At 34.8% G+C, this 24,529-nt stretch overlaps 1 protein-coding gene and 2 pseudogenes across 11 annotated transcripts in view; 2 read left to right on the forward strand and 1 right to left on the reverse strand.

Annotated features, from left to right (window-relative positions):
* Positions 1-4,744: 4,744 nt before the first annotated feature.
* The window catches only part of THOC2 (THO complex 2), a 100,095-nt gene continuing 80,310 nt past the window's right edge, over positions 4,745-24,529 (reverse strand). For 4 of the 11 annotated variants that reach the window (XM_016119928.2, XM_016119933.2, XM_016119931.2 and 1 more), the window contains 12 exons: positions 24,304-24,488; positions 23,476-23,654; positions 23,133-23,235; positions 22,034-22,461; positions 21,772-21,830; positions 20,227-20,358; positions 16,029-16,166; positions 15,626-15,695; positions 15,386-15,543; positions 13,479-13,555; positions 12,982-13,025; positions 6,719-7,622 (listed from right to left, as the gene is read on the reverse strand). In XM_016119928.2, the coding sequence (XP_015975414.2) occupies positions 12,998-13,025; positions 13,479-13,555; positions 15,386-15,543; positions 15,626-15,695; positions 16,029-16,166; positions 20,227-20,358; positions 21,772-21,830; positions 22,034-22,461; positions 23,133-23,235; positions 23,476-23,654; positions 24,304-24,488 (1,557 nt within the window). In that variant the 3' untranslated portion in view covers positions 6,719-7,622; positions 12,982-12,997. Of the gene's footprint in view, positions 5,551-6,718; positions 7,623-12,981; positions 13,026-13,077; positions 13,556-15,385; positions 15,544-15,625; positions 15,696-16,028; positions 16,167-20,226; positions 20,359-21,771; positions 21,831-22,033; positions 22,462-23,132; positions 23,236-23,475; positions 23,655-24,303; positions 24,489-24,529 lie in introns of those variants that run through there. The other 7 variants (XM_016119936.2, XM_016119937.2, XM_016119939.2 and 4 more) reach the window with 5 other exon arrangements.
* Positions 4,956-7,801, forward strand: LOC107497744 (annotated as a pseudogene).
* Positions 23,836-23,954, forward strand: LOC118608207 (annotated as a pseudogene).

Genomic DNA, 24,529 nt, shown 5'->3' on the forward strand with positions numbered 1-24,529 from the left:
CCACTACAGATAAAAATTAAAGGAGGAAGTATAAGTGGTATCAAAAGTAACTCTGAACTCCAAACTGCTTACCTTAGTAGTAGATGCTTGCTGACAGTACGTGTCTAGGCTAACAAGAGGTTAGATCCAAAAGGTCAGTGAAGGTAGGCTGGAGAAGACAGGGGGTTGGAGTAAACAAGAGCAACATGGGCCAGGGCAGAAGCTGTTGCTCTTGCTTTTAAAATATCTCTTGCTAAAGATGGGTTGTCTCTGGAACCTAATATACTTATCCCCCCACCCCAAAATAAGGAGCCTCTGGATGGATTCTGGCCCTAACTGGGGTAAGAACAGAGATGCTGGGATCACGGGCTGGTTAAAGTTTGTAATTCCCAATTATCGACTCTACATTAGAATCACGTGATGAATTTAAACTAACTATCTCCCTCTCCCTCTCTCTCTCTCTCTCTCTCTCTCTCTCTCCCCCCCCCTCCCTCTCCCTCTCCCTCTCCCTCTCTCTCTCTTTCTCTCCAGACTCCTAACCTCAAGAGGATCTGACTCAGTATATTTGCAGTAGATGGCCTAAAGTTTCCCAATTATTCTGATGATTCCCAGTTTGCAAACTACTGGTATAAATATTACCGCTAATAACAATAGCTAACAGTTATTGGGTGTACCATGCCAGGTGCACAATACATGCTTATAATAGATTTAATTTATTAACAAAAAGACATTGTGAAGACCAGGTGAGGAAGTACAAGTGGAGCTCACTCCCAGAGGAAACAAGAAAAGTCATCTTGACATAGAAGCAATAACTTTTTGATTACCCATAAAGATAGGAAAAATGTGAATAACACTGATTAAGACAATAAAAAGGTTGATGTCAGGCTTAGTCATAAAAAAACTGAAAAAGGAAAAAGTCTTGAGGCAGCATGGAACAGTATCCAAAGAGGTAGGGAGCACTTGCTTCTCAAATATAATCTAATCCCGGGCTAGTATGATAATAGGTTTATCTTCAAGAATTCTGCAGTATGCCAGAATGGGTCTGAATTCCAAGTTCAGCATTGTCTCTCCTCCAGTGCCAATTTAGTGTTAAACCAAACCCAAAAACACACCCTCTAGGTCTGAGTAGAAATAGATTAGCTTATTGAACATCCAAATCCTTCATGAAATCTTCCCAGATCATCTGCTGAGAACAAGATTTTCGAAAACACGCCTAGTCTAAGGTTGTTCTTTCCCTGAGTACTCACCATTATCTTAAAATATAATGCCCCCAGATGCATGTGGTATGAAAACCTTACTCATTTTACATTTCATTTCCTGCTTGTAACTTGTTAGCATGATATTTTGTCTGTATTACTGATATCTTGGATCAGTTACCCCGGAAAGCATAAAAGGATGCCAGCAGTGGTATATCTGATGGCAATTCACATTCTTTGATGTAACCCTAAGAAATGAATTCCCCTACACACTGCATAAAATTAGAATCATGAAGCCCTTGAATATAGTACAATATCATTCTGGTTAAAATTTTGTAAGTAGCTCTTCATCAACCTGATACTCAAGTCCGAGAACATCTAGCCATCATCTGACAAAAACTAGAATTCAGAGTAAGCTAGACGTTAACACCTAGGTCATTTCCTAGCTCCTATGCCTGAAACAAAGGTTAAGTCTGACTTATGACGATGCATTTCTCAAGTTTATGTGCCCTGTCCTCAATCGAAAGTCTCCTTTCCTTTTTCCTCTATTAAATACTTTCATTTAACAACATATCAAAGGAATTAAGCTGTTAGCCTGACCCATATAGAAATAATGGTCATTAGAGCTTAAAACAGTACCTAAGAATCAGGAACAAAAAGTAATTATTCCTAAAGTATATCTTCTCAGATTGCCATACTTCCTTTAGTTACTATTTACAATATCCCTATTGTTATTTATATCAATTTACATCATAAATACAATACTCTGTATTCAATTAGCATTAGTTAGCATATTTTAAGCAGCTCCTCTTTTTTTCTCAACTCGACACAAAATCGTTGACCTTGACAGTGTGTCTAAAAATGGTTACTTCAATTTAAAAACTTAAACATTTAAACCATGCTTCTGATAAGTGGTAAGAGAATATTAAGCAGCTGTAATATTATAAGCTTCATTCTATCTAAGAGGTAGCCTTAGAGATCAGTATCCATTAAAAAAAAATCAAAGTCCTGGTACAGCACTTAAACTAAAGAAGTCTTGTTTATGTTAGTTGTTATCATGGGAATGAAACAATGGTCAAGTGAGTTTCTGAGCTTTACAAACATGCTTATAAAAAGTAGGCCATCGTAAGTCCTAGCTGAGGAATCTTTGTCCAAAATACTCAAAAATGTTTTCCTGGACTAAACCGAACCATCAGAGACCTGCATGCCTGGACTACATATTTTAGTGTCATTGTAGATATATCCTTACTAGAATGAGTTGAAGTGTTGGCCATCAGCTGACACTTAGGGCCACTACAAGATACTTACATACCCTTGATTTACTGAAAAGGCGGGGCTGCTGCTTTATGAGGATGAAAAGTTTTTCGGGCTTCACTGCCAGAAAATGTTCTTCTCCACCATGACTGGTTTTTTATTTGATGGACACTATAATTACTGTTAACTGATACATTACTTTCTCCTGTGTGGCCTGCCAGGTTTCTCGGAGCCAATTAACAGCCCAGGTGCGCATGACATTTTGGTATATTAACCTCATTTTAGGTATTAATTTCACCCAGAAATCGAATTTTCTCATTTACTTTTTAAACACTGTACTGTACATTTTTCCATAAATCATTTTTGGAACATAATAGGTAGAAATAAAACAAATAATGGGGAAAAAATAAGGCTACTAGAACTTCTGCCATATGTGGCTAAAGTGCTTCCTCAAAAGAGAAAATGGCCCTATATCATGGACCAGCAATTTTCCAATAAATTGAAAATCACTTGCAGATCATTTGACAAGGCAAGATGTTCTAACTTTTGCCCCTACCATTTAGACAAGGCAAAGGATGGATGACTATCTTCCAACTTCTCGCCAGCTCGAGACAGACAGGTTCAGGGTTATAAAAGTTCGAGTTATATGGAACAAGACCCAGAAAAACCAACTCACCACCTTAGATCTATCTTTTTGAGAATCAGGTGAAAACTACAGACCCCCCAAAATGCATGTAAACCACAACTTCTGGGGTGGGAGAAGGTCCATAGAAATCCTCCAAGTCCATTTATGAACCTAAAGAACTCCTCTTTAGAAAATGACTTAGACAAAAGCTTAGACACCAGCCACTATCACTTAGAGCCTAGATCCTGAGAAATCCTGCACATTACATGATTTTCATGTAAGTTTCAAAGATGGGTGGAGGATTAGGGATATCTCCTGTTCATATTACTTAGTAATAAAATATTCATACTGTGTTAACTGCCACAAAATGTCCTGCTTTGCCTATCTTCACTCCTCATGATCACTCTGTATATAAAAAGCAGTAAGCCCTGCCTCACCCAACCTCCTTATCCAGGTTTATTTTTCTTCAGAGGACTTCCCTCTACCAAACATTAAATATTTGTTGTTTGCCTCCACTGACTAATGGAAGTTCCATGAGGGCATAGGGACTTTGTTTTGTTCATGGCTGTACCTTTGGTGCATTAGTCACTCAAATATTTGTTAAATAAACCTCTATAGGATTATCTATAACGGATTTTTGTAAATCAAGTTTTACTGGAACTCAGTTATGTTCATTCATTAACATATCATCTATGGCTGCTTTCATGCTATATAATCACAGAGCTGAGAAGTTGCAGTTGGGTTTACATAGCCTGCAAAGCCTCAAATATTTGTGACCTGGTCCTTTACAGAAAAAGTTTGCCGACCATTAATAGCACTCATTTGTCTCTAAGTTCTCAAGCTATATTAGAAGCACCTAAGTACAGAAGTTAGGTCTTAATACTCCTTTGTACCTAGCAGAGAGTAGATGCTTTAAAATATCACTACACAAATACAGATTTGTTACCTCCAACACAAATTATTTTTGCACAGTTAAATCCAAAGTTAGCATTTTCCATCCTCAATAAATTTCTAGCAAGGCCACAACCAAAGATTACCTGTATTCAATAATTTGGGTGACAAGAGATACTATGCTAATTAGTGAACTTTCTCATTCAAACTCCCAATCATGTAATATTTAAAATATGAATACAATGTAACAACTGATAAGCTCTTCCCGGATGTATTTCAGACAAATGATTTTTAAGGTAAACCAGTTATTTCCTCAATGTTAAAATCATTCTAAAATGTATCATTTCTTTTTATGCCAGGCATATTACGGATGCTCAAGAGTCACTGAATGGATCACTTCCCATAAATAATTACTGTGGTCATCAAATTTTGCAATTACAATTACCTGAAAAGGGCCATCAAGATTTATATCCCTTTGCCAATTCTAAAATATGTTCAGCACTGGCTAATCCTTTTAAAAGTTATAACCTTTGCTGTCCTTTTCTTCAAAAATTAATTTGCATAGATATCATTGGTTCCAAGTAATTGAAGAGTAAATGGTAATTCTTGACATGATTTCACCCTTCTGTTTATCCCAGGTGCAGAGGTGAGCAAATAGGATTTTTTCATATTATTGAATGAGCTGTCATTTGAAAATATTATAGTTCATGGACTAAGACAGAAAAGAGAAAGGGCTAGGAACCTTAATGAATTATCTTTGCTAAGTTATTTTGAATAAGCAACAATATATACAATGATATACAATCATTTGAAAAAACTATTGTTTATTTAGAAAAAAAGTTACACTGGTAGAATTCAGTAGATAAAAAAAATTTTCTTTTAAAAATGTCACTGCGAAATTTTTCCAGACGAAAGTTCAGCAATACAAAGCTCCTGAAGCTGTAGAATTAAAACACAATTAACTTTTGATTTCCCCCCTGCAGATTTCTCTAACATAATTATAAGAAAAAATGGCAAGGGACAAGTAAGTGCTGGTACCTTTTTCATTTTTAAACAGGTTTTAATATTGTACATGTACTATATAAAGTGATTCCTACACATTGCATTAGAACTGCTCCCACTTTGTTTTTGGTGAGTACTATTAAAAACAGGCCAAATAATAAATTAAAACTGAGTTTTAAAATGAGGTAAATTCAAAATGGTTCAATAATTATTTATTTTCAATTTCAAACAATAAAAAGGAAGCATTTCAGAGTCGGGGCGGGGGGCAACTAAACCCAGGCATATTTAGTTAACCTAAAGTGAAATTCCATACACATGTAACCTTATTTGCTAGCTGGAAACTGTATGCAGCACATTGTGCTAAAAATATAGAATAGTGAACACTTTCAGCCATTTACTGAAAATAAACATGTAGAAACTAAGCAACAAGTTAAATACAGTAATGCACAACTCAACAATTTTAAGTTTCAACATGTAGCAATAAAGCAGATGACTGAATAATTTAAGGAGATGCACATGGGCCCTCTTCATTCATAATTCTTGGCAATCTACTCAGGAAAATAAATTTCTGGTCACAGGTGAACAATTTCATTCCAATCTCACCTGAAAGAAACAAAGTCATTATATTGATAGGAAGGAAGGAAGGAAGGAAGGAAGGAAGGAAGGAAGGAAGGAAGGAAGGAAGGAAGGAAGGAAGGAAGGAAAGAGGGAGAGGGGAGGGAGAAAGGACAGGAGATGACAGAAGGAGAGAAGGTAAAGAGGAAAGAAGGCATGCAGGCAGGCAAAAAGGAAGGAGGGAAAGGAGAGGAAGGAAGATTTAAGAAAGAAAAATCAGTGAGTTCTGTCAATAGCAAAGGCTTGAATTGAGTCCCTAGATAAGGATAAAAAAGGATGAAATATTTGCGTATTACTTATTGCCCACTCTCATAAACCATTAAAGATAGGCACACTATGATGACTTTTAAAAAATCTGAACATTTTGTCTGTGAGAGAGGGAGGGGTTGGGGGAAGGGGAGGAAGGAAAAAAATTAAATCAAAACAAGTAAAACATTTCACAGGGGCAAGCAATAAATAGCTTGTCAAAAGTAAACGAAATGCATAGCAATGAAAAGAAACCAATTTTACATGATCAACAAAAAAAATGACATCACATTTTTCACAAGGACACGATTTTAATAGTGACTTATATTAAGATGCAATGTTTGCTAAATTATAAAAATTGCTTTAAAAATATATTGACTTAATTATACTCCTTTCCTTTATGTATTGACATTTTTCAAATACTGCATATTGAAATTAATTCAAAACATGATCATTACAACATGTGGCAAATAACTTATCTGCCTAACATTGTTCTCATTCAATTTTTAAACTAATGCTTAACGCATTAAACTTTATTGATGAAAATACTACATTCACATATTTCATAAAACCAGGGCTAGAAGAGCCTTAGAAAATAATCACACTTGCATGAAATGCTGACAAATAATTTACATATCATTTCTATACAGCATTCTGTTCACACCATGTATAATCTTGATATTATCAATTATAACTGTGGATACACTAATGTTGAATTTAACAATTTTAATACTTAAAAATCATTGCTCCTATCCATCACTGATGAATGGATAAACAAAATGTGGTACACATTCATACAATGAAATATTATTCAGTTATAAAAAGAAATGAAGTTCTAATACATGCTACGACATGGGTGAACCTTGAAAACATGATACTATGTGAAAGAAGCCAGACACAAAAGGCCACATATTGCATGATTCCATTTTTATGAAATGTCCAAAACAGGCAAATCTATAGACAGAAAGTACATTAATCATTTCCAGGGGCTGGAGAAAGGGGAGAATTGGGAGTGATTGCTAACAACTGTGGGGCTCTCTTTGGGGTGATGGAAATGTCCTGGAATTAGTAGCGATGATTATACAACATAGTGACTATACTAAAAACCACTTTAAAATGGCAAGTTTTATGTTATGTGCAATTTTTTAAATGGCAAAAAAGTCCATGTTCCAATAAAGAGTATCATGTTATCAGTATAACTCAAATAAGAAATGGGTTCTCAATCATGAGGATGTCACAATAGGAGAATCACTGGGCAAGGGAAGTTTTGACGAGATATTTAAGGGTACATTAAAGGATAAAAATGCTATTGCTGTTAAAACATGTAAAGATGACCTTTCCCAGGAACTGAAATTAAAATTTTTACAAGAAGCCAAAAACTTCAAGCAATAATCACCCCAATATTGTCAAACTTATAAGAGAGTTCACACACAAATACAGCCTATCTACATCATTAAAGAACTTGTTCCAGGAGGCGATTTCCTCTCCTTTCTGAGAAAGATGGATGAACTAAAACAGTGAAATTTTCATTAGATGCTGCTTCTGGATGGCGAATCTCAAGTAAAAATTATATACACAGGGACCTTGCTGCAAGAAACTGCCTGGAGGTGAAAATAATGTTCTGAAAATCAGTGACTTTGGAATGTCTCATTAAGAGGATGGTGGTTTGTATTCATCTTCTGACTTAAAGCAGATTCCCATTAAATGGACAGCACCAGAAGCTCTTAATTATGGGAGATATCGTTCTGAGAGTGACGCATGTAGCTTTGGCATCCTCCTCTGGGAGACCTTCAGCTTAGGGGTCTGTCCATATCCTGGAATGACAAATCAGCAAGCACAAGAGCAAGTGGAAAGAAGATACTGGATGTCAGTCTCTCAGCAGTGTCCAGAATGTATTTATAAAACAGTGCTGAAGTGTTGGGATTACAAACTTGAAAACCACCCTAAAGTGAACTTCAGAAAGAAAACTGCCATCAAGAAGAAAGTCACATAGTGATGAAACAGTGCAAACTCAGCCTTCAGGACTCTATCTTCCAGCAGAGCCATATTTTCTCATTAACAATGAGTTTATACCACATTAACTGGAACATTCTCTAAGGTTTTTTCTTAACTTTTTTAAAACTATGGGCCACTTTTAACCACTGTAAATAAAGCACAGGCTCCAAACGCAAGGGATCACACAGATCTACCATTTTTTACACCTAGGACAACTGATGTTTCTTAAAGGGTTATACTTCAGTCTCAGTTCAGAATTGGCTGCCCTCCACCCTAGACACCTCTACTGTATCAGTACTATAAACTGTATTGGTAATATCATGTTTGTAGGACACATTGCAACAAAAAGTGGCCCTCCACTCTGCTAAGACAATTTATCTTTGTAAACATCACTTTCTGTTGGGAATTATCTAGACATCCTGTGTGTGTGTTTTCTTCTTTCTTGCCAGAAATAGGCCCTGCTGTATTAGTAAGGTTGTCACTTGCCTATGTTCCACCATGCCCTACTCCTTTGTCAGGGCATCAGAAAACGTCATGAAATGACCTCAAAGCATATCCTTCTCAGGGTTGAAGCAGCTGATTTTAAATGATATTATTTTATAGAGAGCTGTGACGGCAAGAAGCAAATTTGAAAATTACGGTAGTCTGGAGAAAGAAGCAGCTAGACTGGTGATTGAAGAAAGGCAAATATAAATTCAGCCTTCTTATCAGAGGTATGCTTTTAGAAACACACACAAAGACATACATACTTTCTAATTTGTTTCAATACTTTATAGATTTCTTATAAAAGAAGACTCAATAGCAAAAAAAAAACTGATTTAGAGAAACTATAAAACACAAGCCCATTGAATTAATAGATTATTTTTGGTTAAGCATCATCACCTCAAAGAAGGTACCCCAGAATTTAGTTCCCTTCATTTTTACCAGTGTCTGAGGCTGTCAGGATTTCATGATGCTAGTTCGTTCACTCATTCACTCTCACACTCATACACACACACTCCAAGTTGAAAGGCATATATGGATGAAGTTGACAGCTAAAAAGTCAAATGAACATTTATGAGGAAGAAAGGAGTTATAAGAGAAAGACATAAGGACAGCCATCCTAATTTCACTTTTCTACTTCATTGATCCCTATATTGCTACCTAGGAATTCTTAACACAGCAAACACACTTCCTGGGATGTTTCACATGGATAAAATGTGACTTAGAGTTAAAACTGGATTTTGTTGACCTGAATCTAAACATACTCAGAGGTGTCTCTCAGGATAAATGCATGTGTACAAAATAGTCACGCTCAGGGCACAGGAGCATTTTGTAAGTGCTCGTGCCTATGTCCAGACAAAAAACAGCACAGCACCTTAGTGAATATTTGGTCTACCTTAAGTGGAAGAAAGGAAATAGAAAATTCCTCCTGTTCTCTCCACCTGTATGGTGCCTATGAATATCAGTGCACAGAACTCAAACCCAATACTTTTAAAAGTATAAAGGATTATAATGAAGAAAAACATAGCTTATGTCCGTCATTTCAATCTAACAAAACTTTTGTGCAATTTCAACAATTACTACATACAGACCCAGATGATAGCATAATAAACTTGCCCTCAAAAAAATATGCTGCAGCACACAAAGCAACTTCCTTTTAAACAGTGTACTAGTAAACACTGTAAATAAACTAAACATTCTTTTTTGAGGGTGAAAAAAGTCGATCCCAAAGAGATATACTTAATCTTTGTGTACATAGTTCCCCACATACAGTTAACAGAGTAGAAGAAACTTAGTAGGTAATAAAAAATACTTGGCTGTTTGATTAGAAGGAATGGAAGTTACTGCTTTCACCAAGATCACATTCTAAGAGAGATATGTAACATACATATACAGAAGAATCAGTGACTAGGACTCTGTAGGCAAGGCTACACACACATGCGCGCGCACGTACATGCACGCACATAAGCAATAGGAAACTACTGAGAAAGAAACTTAACAACACTCCCTACTCCAACACATATTACCAGCAACTAGGACTATGCCTAGACATGGCAATATGGTCCCAAAATAAGCAATCTTTGAGTGCTTAGGAGGTCAGTTTCCAAGTATGGACCGAAGAAACAAGGCTCATAACAAGATGTACAAAATTGATTGTTTACAGGGGTTAGCATATATTGGAAACAAATTAAGTGAGCTAAGTGGGGACTGAGGTAAACTATAAAAAATAACCCACTCTCTATATAAAGGGGCAGCAGCACCTAGGCAGGTCTAGTTCATTGCTGCCATACAGAAATCAGGACAAGATATTGCCAGATGTCCCAATTCTTCAAGAGAAACTGAAATTTGGATTTTGTCAACTCTTCTGGTTTTTAAAGGTGACTACTTTTTAAAAATGTTAAATATTCTTGTGAGGCCCAAACGGTACATCTAACAAGCCATATTCTGCCCAAGGGCTAAGAATTTACAACCTTGGGTTTAAAGGATAAAAGTATTAGGTTACATGTAAATATGTGACTGGAGGTAAAAGATAGACCTGCAAAAATATGTCAGGCCTCACTGGAGTGAAGGATTAGAATACAAACGAAGCACATTCCAAATACAGATGGATAGGATAGAGCTAACTGCTAATGTTCTTTGAAATGAAGAATAAAGTCCAAGAAGATTGACCTTCTCAAAGTCTGAGAGCAAGTCTCAGTTTAGCACAACATGTGGTTTATAGAAAGACTCTCAATAAGTCACCTGAACTCAACATTCATGAATTGAGGATCACATGTATGAAATTTAAATTGAGAAGTTAAAGGATAGTTCTAAAAAGAAAATTTTAATAGGCAGAAATTTTTAAAGATTAGAGGAAAAGGTTAACAGCAAAGCATTTAGTAGTGTTCAAGGGACTAAATCAAAGAGAGATAAGGAATTTGGATAAAGACTTTAGCAATAACAAGTAACAGAAAATATAGAGAACAAGCAGAAAGAACTGTGCAATCAAAAATTATGAGACAGGAAAAGAAGATAAAAGACTTTTGAAGGAATTTAATCTGGGTCACATTTATACACTATATTTTCTTAACTCTAATGTGATCATTTTAATGTTTCTGAAATCAGGGTGGATACTGACAAATAATGCAGCTTCTCTATTCACTCTTCTCAAAGAACAGTTCTAGAAACCAATAATGAATCTTACAATTAATGACACCTTTGAGTCACAGAAATCCAACATACACAACAACTCTCTTTTCTCTAGAATGTAAAATAAATAAAAAAACGGAGCAGGGAACAGCAGATTTGAAGTAGCCTAAAGGTAAATGGGGCAAATATGAAAATGATAAGGCTTCTAAAGATAAAGGAAGAACAATAGAAAGACTTGACGTACCCTAGAATATAACTAATAGGAAGCAGCCAGAACAGCCAGAAAAAGGAAATTACCAACCAGAGTCTCACAAAACTAAGAGTCTACCCAATAAGAAAGTGCAGTTAATTGTCAACAAGAAACTGAAAATGATGAACATCAAGCTAAATGTATCTTAAAAGGGTATCTGAATTGAGTAGCTCAGCTACAAGACCACCAACTTAACATCTAACACCCAGGCCAGTCTTTTCATGCCTTTGGTCCTGAGAGATGATATAGAGAGGTAAAGTACAAAACCATGGCCCATATGAAGAACTCAAATGAATCTATAGCATAACCTTCATATATCAAAGAATAATATTTAAGTACTGAGTAAAGAGAGATGGATAAAATCACAGTGAAAGTTTTCAATGACTATAGTTGGCCCATTTCTAATGAAGATATATAAGATGTAGGTGTTTTTGGTTTTCTTTAATAAGGAGACTAGTTGAAAACAAGAAGTAAAAAACTTAATACCAAATTCTAAGAAAGGTTAACGTAAAGAATTAAAAAGAAAAAGATTAAGAGTTTATAATTTGCTGGGGTAGGGGGTGGCTAGAATTGAAGAATGGGCAATAATATTTCTTTTACAATATTTCTAATTTAAAAAAAATTACTAAATTCTAAATGTTCTCATTTTACCCTACTCTACTACTTAGATAACAAGCACAGAATAATAAAGCTGAAAAAGCACGCCTCTAGTCAGGAGGTTACCTATCTAGAACCCTCGAATCCCTGCTCTGCAGGTAAAATAACTATGACAAAATCTATACCCTAAAGCTCATACCCTTATACAGAATGGGCTCTCAGACATTTCTCACTCTTAAACAACTGTAAAAAAAGCCTTAGTAATCTATCTGGTTTCGTAAAAGATTAGAAGCAGCAAATAATATTAGGGAAAGGGTATAGACAGCAAGTATACTTGATATCATTAAGAATTGAGAGCTAATATGGAAGCAAGAAAATGAGACTATAAAAAAAGTTGACAGCTTCAAATACAACCATTCTGAACCACTGAATGTAGCGGGCAAATCATCCTACATACCCTAATAATCCTAAGACATCACAAAACTATTCAGATTATGACCTTGAGTGCTCAAAAAAGTGTATATATTAGGTTCTGAACACTCTGTAGGACAGAGTGGATTACTGTCCACATACAATTTATCTAAGGTGGTTAAAACACTTTTTAACTCTCACATAAGGCTGTGAAAACAAAGCTGCATATTTTAAATTCCAGAACTAAAAGCACAGACCATATTTTTTGGCTTTGCAAAACTTAGGCAGTGGTAGAAAAAAAGACATAAAAACTTAAAACAAAAATCTCTGAATAACATGTCTGCATGAAAGAGCCAAAAGGAACAGAGAACACTGAAGGGCAAGAAGATCTATGTGTAGGTATTGGCTCTGTCCACTAGTATCTGTCACACTCTTTAATTTAACCTCTCAGAGTCTCAGTTTCTTCACCTGTAAAATGCAGATGTCATCATGACCTACAGGGCTATAGGCACTTAAAAAGGGTAATTATCATCCTGAGAAGATGGGAATGAGTGGTGAAGGGAAAGCCTGATGTTCTTAGATACGTCTTGGTGCTAAAAAAAATGCATAGCTAATCAGCAAGCTTAAAATGAAAATAGCTCAGAATAACTGCAAATCTTGTTTTACATCTATACCCAAAGAACTAGTCATTACATTTAGGTGAGAAATTCTAGTTGTACCTTACAAAATGAATCTAGTTTCTTCAGCATTATCAGACCTCATTTTGTAAAATTTCTCTTTAAATAAAAAGGAGGTAAGAGAACACTCACCTTGATTGAGTCTTCATTATCTGTGCTTGTCCGAGGACTTATGAGTAGATGACAAATTAAGGGAAAACAACTTGGAAAAAAAGAATGGTGTACCATCTTTTAGTACAATCCCTCAGCTTGCAGGCCTACTTGGCTTTGACCAGTCTAGTGGCCTCAAACTCTACCAGCTCTGCTCATCTGCTGCATCATTTGCCCTTCAATTCCCCATGCCCCTAGCCCAAGGCACTCTGTTCCCTTTCTTCCTCTCAGTGATAATACAGCCAGAGGGGCTCTAAATCCTCTGGTGGCATAAAACAACCTCAGTGACCAAAGAAGTTAAAAAATGTCTCCCACTTCTATCTACATTTTGTACATTTGAGAGGATTAACTGGAGAGACCACTTAAAAGCTCTTAAGCATTTAGACCACATACTACTACAAAGGTGAAATTCTAAATATGACCAGTATCAAAGCTTTCCATTACACTGATTTAAAGTATCAATTAGATGAAAAGGATATTGTTTCTTCTCCTCCTTTCCTCCTGAACTGTCCCGTTTCTCTTTCTTTTCTATCTTTTCTTTATCATGCCTGGACTCCTAAAAGGAATGGTGGAATTAGTCAGGGAAGGGAAAACCAACTATAAAAATCAGCTCAAAATCCCTTTTCAATCACCCACTAGTCATAAATTTTTCTTCAAAAAGTTATTTAATATGTCACCAAAAGCACAATCAACACCAACAAAATTGGACTTCATCAAAAGTAAAAACTTTCATGCATCAAAGGACACTATCGAGAAAGTGAAAAGACAATGTACTGAATGGGAGAAAATATTTGCAAATTATATCTCATAAGGGTCTAGTATCAGACCCTTACAACTGAGCAACAAAAAAACAATCCAATTAATAAAAGGCCAAAGCATCTGAATAGATCTCTCCAAAGATATGTACAAATAGCCAAAAAACACATGAAAAGATGTTCAATATTATCAGTCATTAAGGAAATGCAAAATCAAAACCACAACAGATACCACTTCACACCCACTAGGATGGCTATAATAAAAATAAATAATAATAATAAATAAATGTTTAAAAACAGAAAATGACAAGCATTAGCAAGGATGTAGAGATATTGGCACCCTCATATAATGCTGATGGAAATGTACTGTGCAGTTACTGTGGAAAAGTTTAGTAGTCCCTCAAAAAGTTAAACACAGCATTACCATATAACCCAGAAATTGTGCTCCTGGGTATACACTCATGAGAATTTAAAACAGGTATTTAAACAATACTTTAAAGTAGCACTATTCGCAACAGCCAAAAAATAGAAAACGACACAAAAGTCCATCAACTGACAAATGGTAAACAAATGTGGTATGTTCATACAATGGAATATTTAGCCATATAAAGAAATGAAATATTGATACATGCTACACCACGGAAGAGTCTCAAAAACATTTTGCTATGTGAAAGAAGTCAGACACAAAAAGCCACATTATTATACAATTCCATTTATATGAAATATCCAAAACTGGTAAATCCACAAAGACAGAAAACAGATTAGTAGTTGCCAGCAGATAAAAGGAGGGGAAAACAGGGAATGACTGCTTAATGGGTATGGAGTTTCCCTTTGCGGTGGTAAAAATGTTTTGGAACTAGATACAGATGATGACCACTGAACTGTATACCTTAAAATGGTTAATTTTATATTATGTGCATTTTACCTCAATTTAAAAAATACTTATTTAAAAGGAGCAACTTCCTTTTTAAAGCTTATAGAAATTTAAAAACTATCACCTTATAATTTTCTAAAACTGCTTTTAAGAACTATAAATACATGGCATATATTTTGAATATAAACAATAATGTTTCATAAACACTTTACATTTTAGTAATGACTTGCTTCCTTTATGACAGATGCATGAGATATATTCTGAATCTCATCCATTAGTATCTAAAAGAATGCACACTGCACTTAATTTGAAAATCAAATACAAACTGCAACCACAAATTAGGAGAAAATATTATAAAATGTTTGAAATCACAATTAATACTTTATGACAGTGGAATGATCAAGGAGAATACATGTAACCATATTTTAATTTCATGAATGAAAGGAAACTAAAAGTATTGTTGGTGGAGAAAAAAAGAAAACACAAAATGAAAGGCTGAAACTCAATGAACAGAAGTAGATGGGAGTAGAATGGAGAGGAAAGGCATTACAAAGATAAACTAAGTGTACCCTCCAGTAATTTGGGACTGAACTGGCTGGAATTCCCCAGATAACCTGCACTCCCCTAATGCCTCATCTTCCCATCCCCAAATAATTAACAAAAGACCACTTGCCTACTAAAAAAGCAGTATTTGCTAAATTATCAAAGGGTTAATTTTCTAAGAAAAGTATATTGTTCCTTTGTTTTCCTTATTTACCTTTTTGCCACCAGAGGAGATTTTATCCATCTTTTCAGATTTAAATGAATCACCACCTTTTTCTTTGCCTGAAGATTTTGACTTATTTTTTTCTTTGTCTTTCTCATTTGAATAAGGAGACTCACATGGACTTTCACTTTTGTGTTTTGAAACCCCCACTAAAATTATAAAAGAGAATCATGAAATCCTTTTCCAATTCAGTTTGATGATTGCTTCAAAAGTATTAATAAGTCTACCTACTTGTTCCATTTTCCTCTTTTCGCCTCTTGGTTAAGTCCGGCGGCACTTCACGGTCATTATTTGAGTGATCCTAGAATCAAGAATTGTGAACTACATTGATCAAGAGTTTATGTTTTAGTTTTAAAGTATTACTTTTATACGAGAAGGGCACAGCTAACCAGCATTGGAAAATATTTGTGGTTGTTTCACATACTTGGTAAAATGACATTGAAAAATAGCAGAGTTGGAAGAGATTATTAGGCTGAAGATCCTTATTACTGTAGAAGATTCAAACACGCTTTAGGGTGAAAATATCAGTTAAACACTAAAAGATTGCCATGCAACAAACTAATACTTTCAAAAAGGCAACACATTACTGTACATGATAATGAGCTTTCCAAACTAGTTTTTAAAAATTACAAACCCTTTTCCGCTCTTTCCTGTCCTTTTCATCTTTTTTCTCTCTTTCTCTGGATCTTTCCCTTGACTTGTCCAAATCTTTCTTGTCCATTTCTCTCTCCTTACTCTTGGACAGTGGTGGAGGAGTATGATTAAGGTAGAGCTGTTAAATTAAGGCAATATTACTAAAGATTATTAGTTTTCCAGTATTGATATCATTTGCTTGATTGTTTATTTAATGAAAGACAATTGGTAGTTAGACCCAAAGTCAAAACTGGTCAGCTGTCTGGATTACAAGAAGTAAAATAAGAGAGCATGGCACAAATTATACAAAAATTTCAATTCTTGGCTTAATAAAAGTTACCATTTAAACCCAATCTGTTCATTCCTGCTTCAACTGAAATTCATCAGTAAATTCATAAGCTACATTTTCTTTTATAGTTCTAGTGTGAGGACTTATAACCACCATTACAAGAATCTATATGTGAAAAACAGTTGCTGTACTTTCTCTACTGTAAAAAAATAAAAAAATAAAAATAAGCCTCTATACAATCATGGAAATTTTAAATAGTTTTACCATCTACTGATAGGTAATCAACAACAGTGAGCAAAAGTGTAAAAAGCCCAGCCATGACTGACTGATCGGTCTTTTCTCCCTCAGTATATACCATGTATAGATTATCCTAAATTATTTTTACAAATGTAAAGGCTGCATATTCTCTACTTCTGAAAGCACTGCAATTTCTATCAAATAATCACTAGTGTGAAATTTGTCCTCCCAGTTCCACATAACTCAGAAAATCACACGGTCAGCTGAGGATGATGAAACAACTCAAAGACTGAAAAATGATGAACTGATATTCTCCTCTGCCTATTCTTTCTCCACCAAAAGGTTCATTGGCAATAAAACCACCAAAGAGCAAGGATTTCCTAACTCTAAATAAGAGATATCTTACTTATGGAAGGTGTAAATATGGAAATCCATAGTAAAGAAAATATTAAGGAAATAATCAGATACTTAACCTTACAGCATTTACAACTGTGCTACGAGCTTATGTTTAATTTAAGACATTAAAAGTATTAGGCAGCAGAATACTGAATATAACTTGCTACATAACTACACAATTCTAGCTATACCTTAGGAATGAAAAGAATAGTCAAAAGTCAAATCTTTTTACACAAGGAAATCCTTTGGTATTCAAAGGAGTAAGTGAAAAAAGACAAGCATCAATTTGAGAATTAGACACTTATTTTTTAACACCACCAAATATTTTCAATTCAGCTGGCTCAGAAATACTGCCATAGCAGTGCAGAAGTAATTTTTTTAAATGTTTAAAAGTTGATGGTCAACTGAAATAGACAAAATGTTCATTAATAACAAAGAGCAAGAGAATGAGAAACAGTCATAAAAGTGCTTGTCCGAAAGGTACTCTTGCTGGGTATAACACCCTGAATGACATTTCAAGATGCTCTAGTCATGTTGATATTATTCATAAAGCTGATAAAATAATGTGTCTTTTCAACTTTTATATACTTACTAATATCTTGTACACACATGAATACTCAATACATGTCTGTCAAATAAAATCAACAATTTGTTAAACTGATCTGCATGTTGTGTTGTTGAATTTTGTTTCTGATTTGCTTTTGTTTTTGACACTGGAATCATTAGGTCCAAAATACAATTTGATTGATTTTCAAAATCTGTTTACGAAAACACTGCTACATTTGACTTATTAAAGCTACAATATATAAAGATGGCCTCACTTGTAGGCTTGGGTTTGGTTGTAAATCCTTGTTTTAAGATGGTGAGCAGAATTAAAAGTAGCATTCTTTTTTATGGTGGCTACTGCTGCCCTCCTAAATTACAAAGATGCTAGGTTAAAGAAGCATACTTTTCACACATTCTTCATCAGATGTAGCTGACAGGATTGCTGGGTAAAAATGCAACTGACCAAAACTGGAAATATGCCAATCGGAAATTGGGAGTGGAACGTGAACTGAAAAAATATTTAGATACTAAGCTAGATTGTTCTCCCTTTAACTAATCCTACTTGAAAAGCCAAGTCCATGCATTACATTTTACCATGAATTAGAAAATGAAAATAGTATGTAATTTAATAATAATTAAAAAAAAAAGAATCCCAGGGCATAACTTTACATGTAAGGGCAGGGGAACGATTGTATATTTAAGAGTGACAAGACAACAAGAAAAAGTAGACACACGTCTTTCAAGTCCTCTAAAAAGTAAAAGCTACCTCAAGAGCAGTAAATGTATATATAGATCAATTTTAGAGATCAAAGTTCAATAAAATTTTTTCTAAGATATTCACATACTATTAAAGTTTCCTAGAAACATAAAAATGTAACATCAACTATGCAGACCAGTAAACTTTGGATGCTTTACCAAAGTCCAAAGGCCTAGGAATTCATTTCAAGTATTTACTGAATGCCAAATAATATTGCCAGATACCATACAAGCACTAAGGATCTGAAAAGTGGGCTGAATCACATAATTTTTAGAAGTGTATTTATGTGCCATTTTTTAAAATTTTCTGGTTGAATGTGAAATAAATCTATTCAATTTTAAATTCTTAAAAAGTCACCATCTTTTTTAAAAGGGCAGGAGCAGGAAGGCTGAATCATTATAATTTTTTTTTTAAAAAGATAAACACACTAAAAGACTTAGGAACTCTGTCAACTACTGTTGAAATAGGTGCTAAGAATCAAGGAACCATAATTTCTTTCCTTGTAATTTGTTTTCATTGTTTTAAAAACACCTGAGGAACCTTACTTATAGTCCAAATTTTTGTAATGACAAGTTAGATGCCACTGGCAAGGGATTATGAATTTTTTTTAGTCTTTTCTTTGTCAAAAAGATACTACCACCTGCCCTATCTACCTCTCAGCACTGTATTGAGCATGAAATAACATATGTTTCTCTCACATATGTGTTATTTTCAAAAGGCTTTCACAAATGTAAGGAACCATAATCTTCATCATTGGTTAGAAAATCCAGTTAACTGTAACAGCAGGTATCAAACTGCTTCAAAGTATGTTTCAGGAAATAAATACAAGGTAACATTGTTAACCCAGAATTTAAAATAGCCCACACAAGCCACTGCGGTTAAGACTGACATACACAATCCCAAACTGGTTATGAAAACCTAGTATACTGCAATACATGTTTAACTTAGCCGATAAAAAGTTTTACTTTAAAAGAAAGCATTGACAGTACAACTGATACTCTTGATTAATACAGCATATTCTGAAAATAATGCTACAATTTCAGGACACACGCACATTGGCTAATCTAAATTATTAAAAATTAATGGTTATTTGCCCAATATCCACAGACATTTCAGTTTAAAGCTTCAAATCTAAAAGCAGTTAGTAATGTCAACTGGCTTTGTTTCAAAATTTCATTTTGTATTGGTCCATCAGGAAAAGAATCATACTTAGCAAATATAAGAAAAGGCAAAGTAGAAAATGAAAGTAAAGGAGGATACAAGTTTTATAATAATAAAGACAAAATAACATGAACAATGGACAATTTAACTATAATAATGAAATGAACTCTATAATAAGATACACAAACTACACATTATTTTAGCAGCAGAATATTCAAGAAAGCTGAGTAATAGGCAAGAAATAATACTGACATATAAACGCAACCATCAAGTTGAGTACTCCCCTCCAGGAAAACGACTAGTTTACATTAACCACATTTCTTGATATTATGCTACAACTACCAAAAAGGTAGCTCAGCAGAGGCAATGAAAATAATCTTATGGATTGAGATGGGCTCAGTTTTTAGAACAGTTATGTGAACGCATCAAATTTAGTTTTTGGTCTTTCAGGTTGTCTAAAAAAGCCAGGAAACAGCCTAAAAAATTTGTTGGAAGAAATTAAATAAGCCTACTCTCCAAAACAAATCAACAATGCCTTCCCCAAACCTTGAATTTATTTCCAGATTTGAAGCATAAAGGATAATTCGTAACACAGCTGACAAGGAGAGATTATAGAAATGATGCTATATTATGCACATTTTATAACAATCTCATTAAAAGTGACCATTGTCATCCATTGTTTCAGTTTGTGATAGGTGTTTTTAAAGGTTATTCTACTAGCTTACTGAATTTACTAGGGCGAGAGTATCTACTAAATATATGAAGTAAGGAATTTTGCTTTACTTAGGCATGATGATTTTAAAAGACTCAAACCTTTGCTGAAGACTCCTTGAGTTCGATGAGACTGTCCTGTAGAAAATGAATGGAGATGACAGGTGAGCTGGCATAGTTCTCAGAACCCAGAGGAACTTTGGAAAGTATGGCTGTAACCTGGAAATAGACCAGCTACTTCTTGTGAGAATAAATCTCATGATGTCATTATTATATGAATATCAACAATAAAAAACAAAAGCAAAACCATGTAATGGAATTGTAATGTTAAAAAAACTAAATTATATGTACTCAATGTAACAAATAAAAATCTATGCTCAGAATTTAAAAATAAATGTCATTACACTGTACTTAAGCTACAGGTAATGTTAAAGAGGCTTAAAAATTTAAAACATTTTTTTTCTCCACAAAAAGTTTAAATTAATGGAGGTCACTGTGGAAGAACACTGTCTTATGTTTTCATAGTTTTTCTTTAATAGGGAGGTTTGGATTTTTACTTTACTGTGACTCTAACATATACATTTTTATGCTAGCTGGAAAATTCAGTGGCATTATATTAACAACAAAATGTATTCTATAAAAGAGTAATCACTTTTTTTGTGGAACGTGCCTCTGACGGTGAATCTCATACCCCCTACACACACACACACACACACACACACACACGCACACACACACACACGCACACACACACAAAATCACTTAAAGGAAAAAGAAATCAATTATGGAATTCCACCACAGTGCTCTTGATGAAGAATTAGTTAACTTACAGTTTTAAAAGTTCAACGTACTGCAAATTCAAAGATTCCATGAAATTAGATGACTTTAGAATTAAAATTAAATATGGAGCAAGGAATGGCTACCCTGAGTCTTCAAGAAGGCTACACCCACGATTTTGTGCTGCAGTTGAATGCCTGGGGTTTCTCTTTGCTGGGTGGTAGGATTGGATGCCACATCTGCTTTTATCGTAACGCAAGGTTCAACTTGTTGGGAACCCAATGGGTATAAACAAACCTCCAAGGGAAGATACAACAGAAGCTGCATGCTCACTGAATATACACAACTACAGGAGAACTGATCACCAAGGAGACTTTAAAATGGAACTCCTTTCAAGACTCCTTCTTAGAAGGCACACATCGGTATGATGCTCATCAAGAAGCTTGATGAATTCAGAGGTATCTTGTTTATCCTGTATCATCCAGGAAGTCTTCAGTGCTATATATTCTTCATTATTTATGCTGAAAAATAGGCTTCATTCTGCTGAAAGGATTCATTTGCTTGTAGCCACCATTGCACTCCAAAAAGACTGCTTAAAGCAGTGAGGCACTTCTGGGTAAAATTTCCTTGTACTTTCAAACACTACAAAATTAGTGCTAGGTCCTTGAAGTTTTAACATTTTTATTACAAAAATACTCAACAGGAAAAAAAATATCAGTCCACCAATATGTAAAAAATTCATTTTCTAATGTAACATAAAACCTCCAGTGGCTCCAGTGAATACTTGGCACAAGACTTGAAGGAAGTCAGGACACGTATTCCAAACAGGTGAGCCTAACATGGACGCTGCCTTCGTCAGGCTATACTAACCTTTACTGTTGAGGAATGTGATGGAGAAGGGTGGGTATCAATTTTGCGGCGTTTTTGTTCTGTTGGGACAAAAAGAAATAGTCACAATAGGGTATAGTTCCACTTTTTCCAAACACTTCAAAAAAAAAAAATCACCAACTTTTAAAGTCATCAAGTGTTAGTTGCCCTCAGTGAAGTCCCTAGATAGTTTGCCAAAACAAGGAGACAAAACTCAACTGTACGACAACCAAAGGTAAACAAATATAAATAAAGGTAAATTTACCCCTTTCAGGCTCAGCAATATCTGATCGGGGAACAGGTGACTTCAAGGACCCAGAAACTGGTGTTTTTTCTCCTCCTTTAACATTTTCCTTTGATTTCATTTCCTTTGCTATATCTCTTTCTCTGGATGGCTCCTTCTCTCTTTCCTTTTCTTGAGTCGATTTTGATTCTACATTGGGGACAGTGGTCTTAAATTTCTCATCTTTAGCTTTTTCTTCCTTCTTGAATTTTTCTTTCTCTTTGTCAGACTTAGGTGTTCTTTCCTTCGTCTCTCTTGCTTTTTCATCTTTATTTGGCCGCTCTTCCTTTGGTTTTTCTTTACCATCTTTACCAAGTACCCTGGCCTCTGGAGTAGTAGCTGGAGTCTTTTCTTTTTTATCTTTTTCTTTCTCCTTCCCTTTTTCTTTGTCATTTTCTTTAACAGTTTTGCTATTTAAAAATAAAAATATAAGATTTTTAGACAGTCATAAAATATATTTCACGTTTTAAATCAGTAAGGATTTCTTACTGACTTCAAAAATTACAGAACTAAGAATGCCCTTTGAAAACTAACAGACAACTTTTAGACAAGTAAAAAGGAAATATTTCTTTGTCCAGTAAATAATAACCAAATTAATGAATAGCAGATTAAAAAGAATGATCAAAGTGATGCCAAGCCCTTCCTTTGTATACTTTCATAACCTATGAGGACTACAAGGTAACAACCAAACATTACCCCACAAGCCAAAAGCCAACCAAGGGTGCTACTATCAGGAACTGAATGACTTGGCTGGCAGGATCACTGATCTAAATCAGTATAGGCTTCTCTTATGTTGATTATCTTTATCCAGATTGTCCACAGCAAACGTTAAATCTCGAAATGTTTTTTTTTTTCAATTTCACCACCTACCTTTCCCTACGTATCCCAGCAAGGGAAACAAAGTCAGTCTCAACATCATACAAAACATAATGAGGATGGTAAGGACATCATCAAAAGGTCAAAGTCCAACATAAATGACTTCCATAGTATTCAGCTACTACCCTCTTTTCCATTCATGTCTAAAGAGATTAGTCAAATAAGAATTCAGAATTTTGACATATCGCAAGCACAGTTGTCCTACCTGTTAGAGCCACTATTTCCATTGCTTGAATTCCCTTTCGGTGTGGCACTAGAAGCTTTATTAACAGCTTTCACACCACACTGAGATCTCTCCCTTGATTTATCTGAAATAAAGGTAAGGTTTTATTTGGCAAGCCCCTAAATATAAGTAAACTACAATTTCACAGCAAAAGGATTAGAGATTAATTAGAAAGAAACAAAGGATTGATTACTTGACAGTTATAAACTACCTAGTGAATATAAAAGTAATACTAAGCCAGCATTTTACTTGTCATGTGATACAAAACATTTTAGTTTTGTTGAAACAAAACATATCACTTATAAATTTCTACAAATAAGCATACCAGTCTCCTCAGTACTGCTTTCATCCGATTTAGATGCACTTCCTATCGATGATGAAGAAGGCCCACCACCAGGCCCATTTTGTACACTGGCAACTGCATTCCTCGGAGGGGGGTCTTTGTGATGAAACTCATTTTCAGGTATCATGTATGACTTTCTACTTTTCAACTGCCCAGAGTAGCTGAAAGTCGCACAAAGTTTTTAAATATACAAATACAAATCAAATAGCACAAACATGGGATTTAAAAGAATAAAATTAGCAAGTTATTCACTCCACTACTTGGTTCCAAGGAATAAAAAAATATTTTCAGTAAGTTCTTGTCTTTATAGAGCTCTAGTTGCTTTCTTAAAAATAAAAATTTCGCTACGGCCATGCCACCCTGAACCTGCCAGATCTCGTCTGATCTTGGAAGCTAAGCAGGGTCGGGCCTGGTTAGTACTTGGATGGGAGACCACCTGGAAATACCAGGTGCTGTAGGCACTTAAAAAAATAATAAACAAACAAACAAAAATTTCAATGTAAACTAATCCTTAAACTAATATGACTTTTTTACTACTTAAGATCTGATAACCCAACGATGATAAAATTACATTTTTTCCAAACCAAGACATATTATGTATGACTTATGAAACTGTCATCCAGTATAGACTGGAAGCTGTTAATCAGAAGTGACAACTCTCACCAGCCTTTGGGAACATGATCGCATAATCTCCCATAATCTCCTGAAGTAAGGCAGAAGATAAACTTCAACACTGTAAAACATTTTAAAGTCTTCAGAATCCTTCTGTCATCTAGTCTCATAAATCACATTAAAGTATAATTGTGTTACCCCATAGCCAATGCATAGAGATCAGGCCTCTTCTCTTTTTCTTCTTGGCAGATTTTATGCACTCTTCTTTCCAAAGCCTGACCCAGATTCAAAACTTTTGGGTACCAAGGAAGTATTTTTGTTAACACAATCAAAATATTCCTGATGTGAGTATATTCGCCTGTTTCAAGGCAATGCACCGATGCCTACAACAAACATTTTAAGATCCATTATTATAAAAGTCTAT

Source organism: Rousettus aegyptiacus, unplaced genomic scaffold, assembly GCF_014176215.1.
Source record: "Rousettus aegyptiacus isolate mRouAeg1 unplaced genomic scaffold, mRouAeg1.p scaffold_m13_p_9, whole genome shotgun sequence".
NCBI classification, from domain to species: domain Eukaryota; kingdom Metazoa; phylum Chordata; class Mammalia; order Chiroptera; family Pteropodidae; genus Rousettus; species Rousettus aegyptiacus.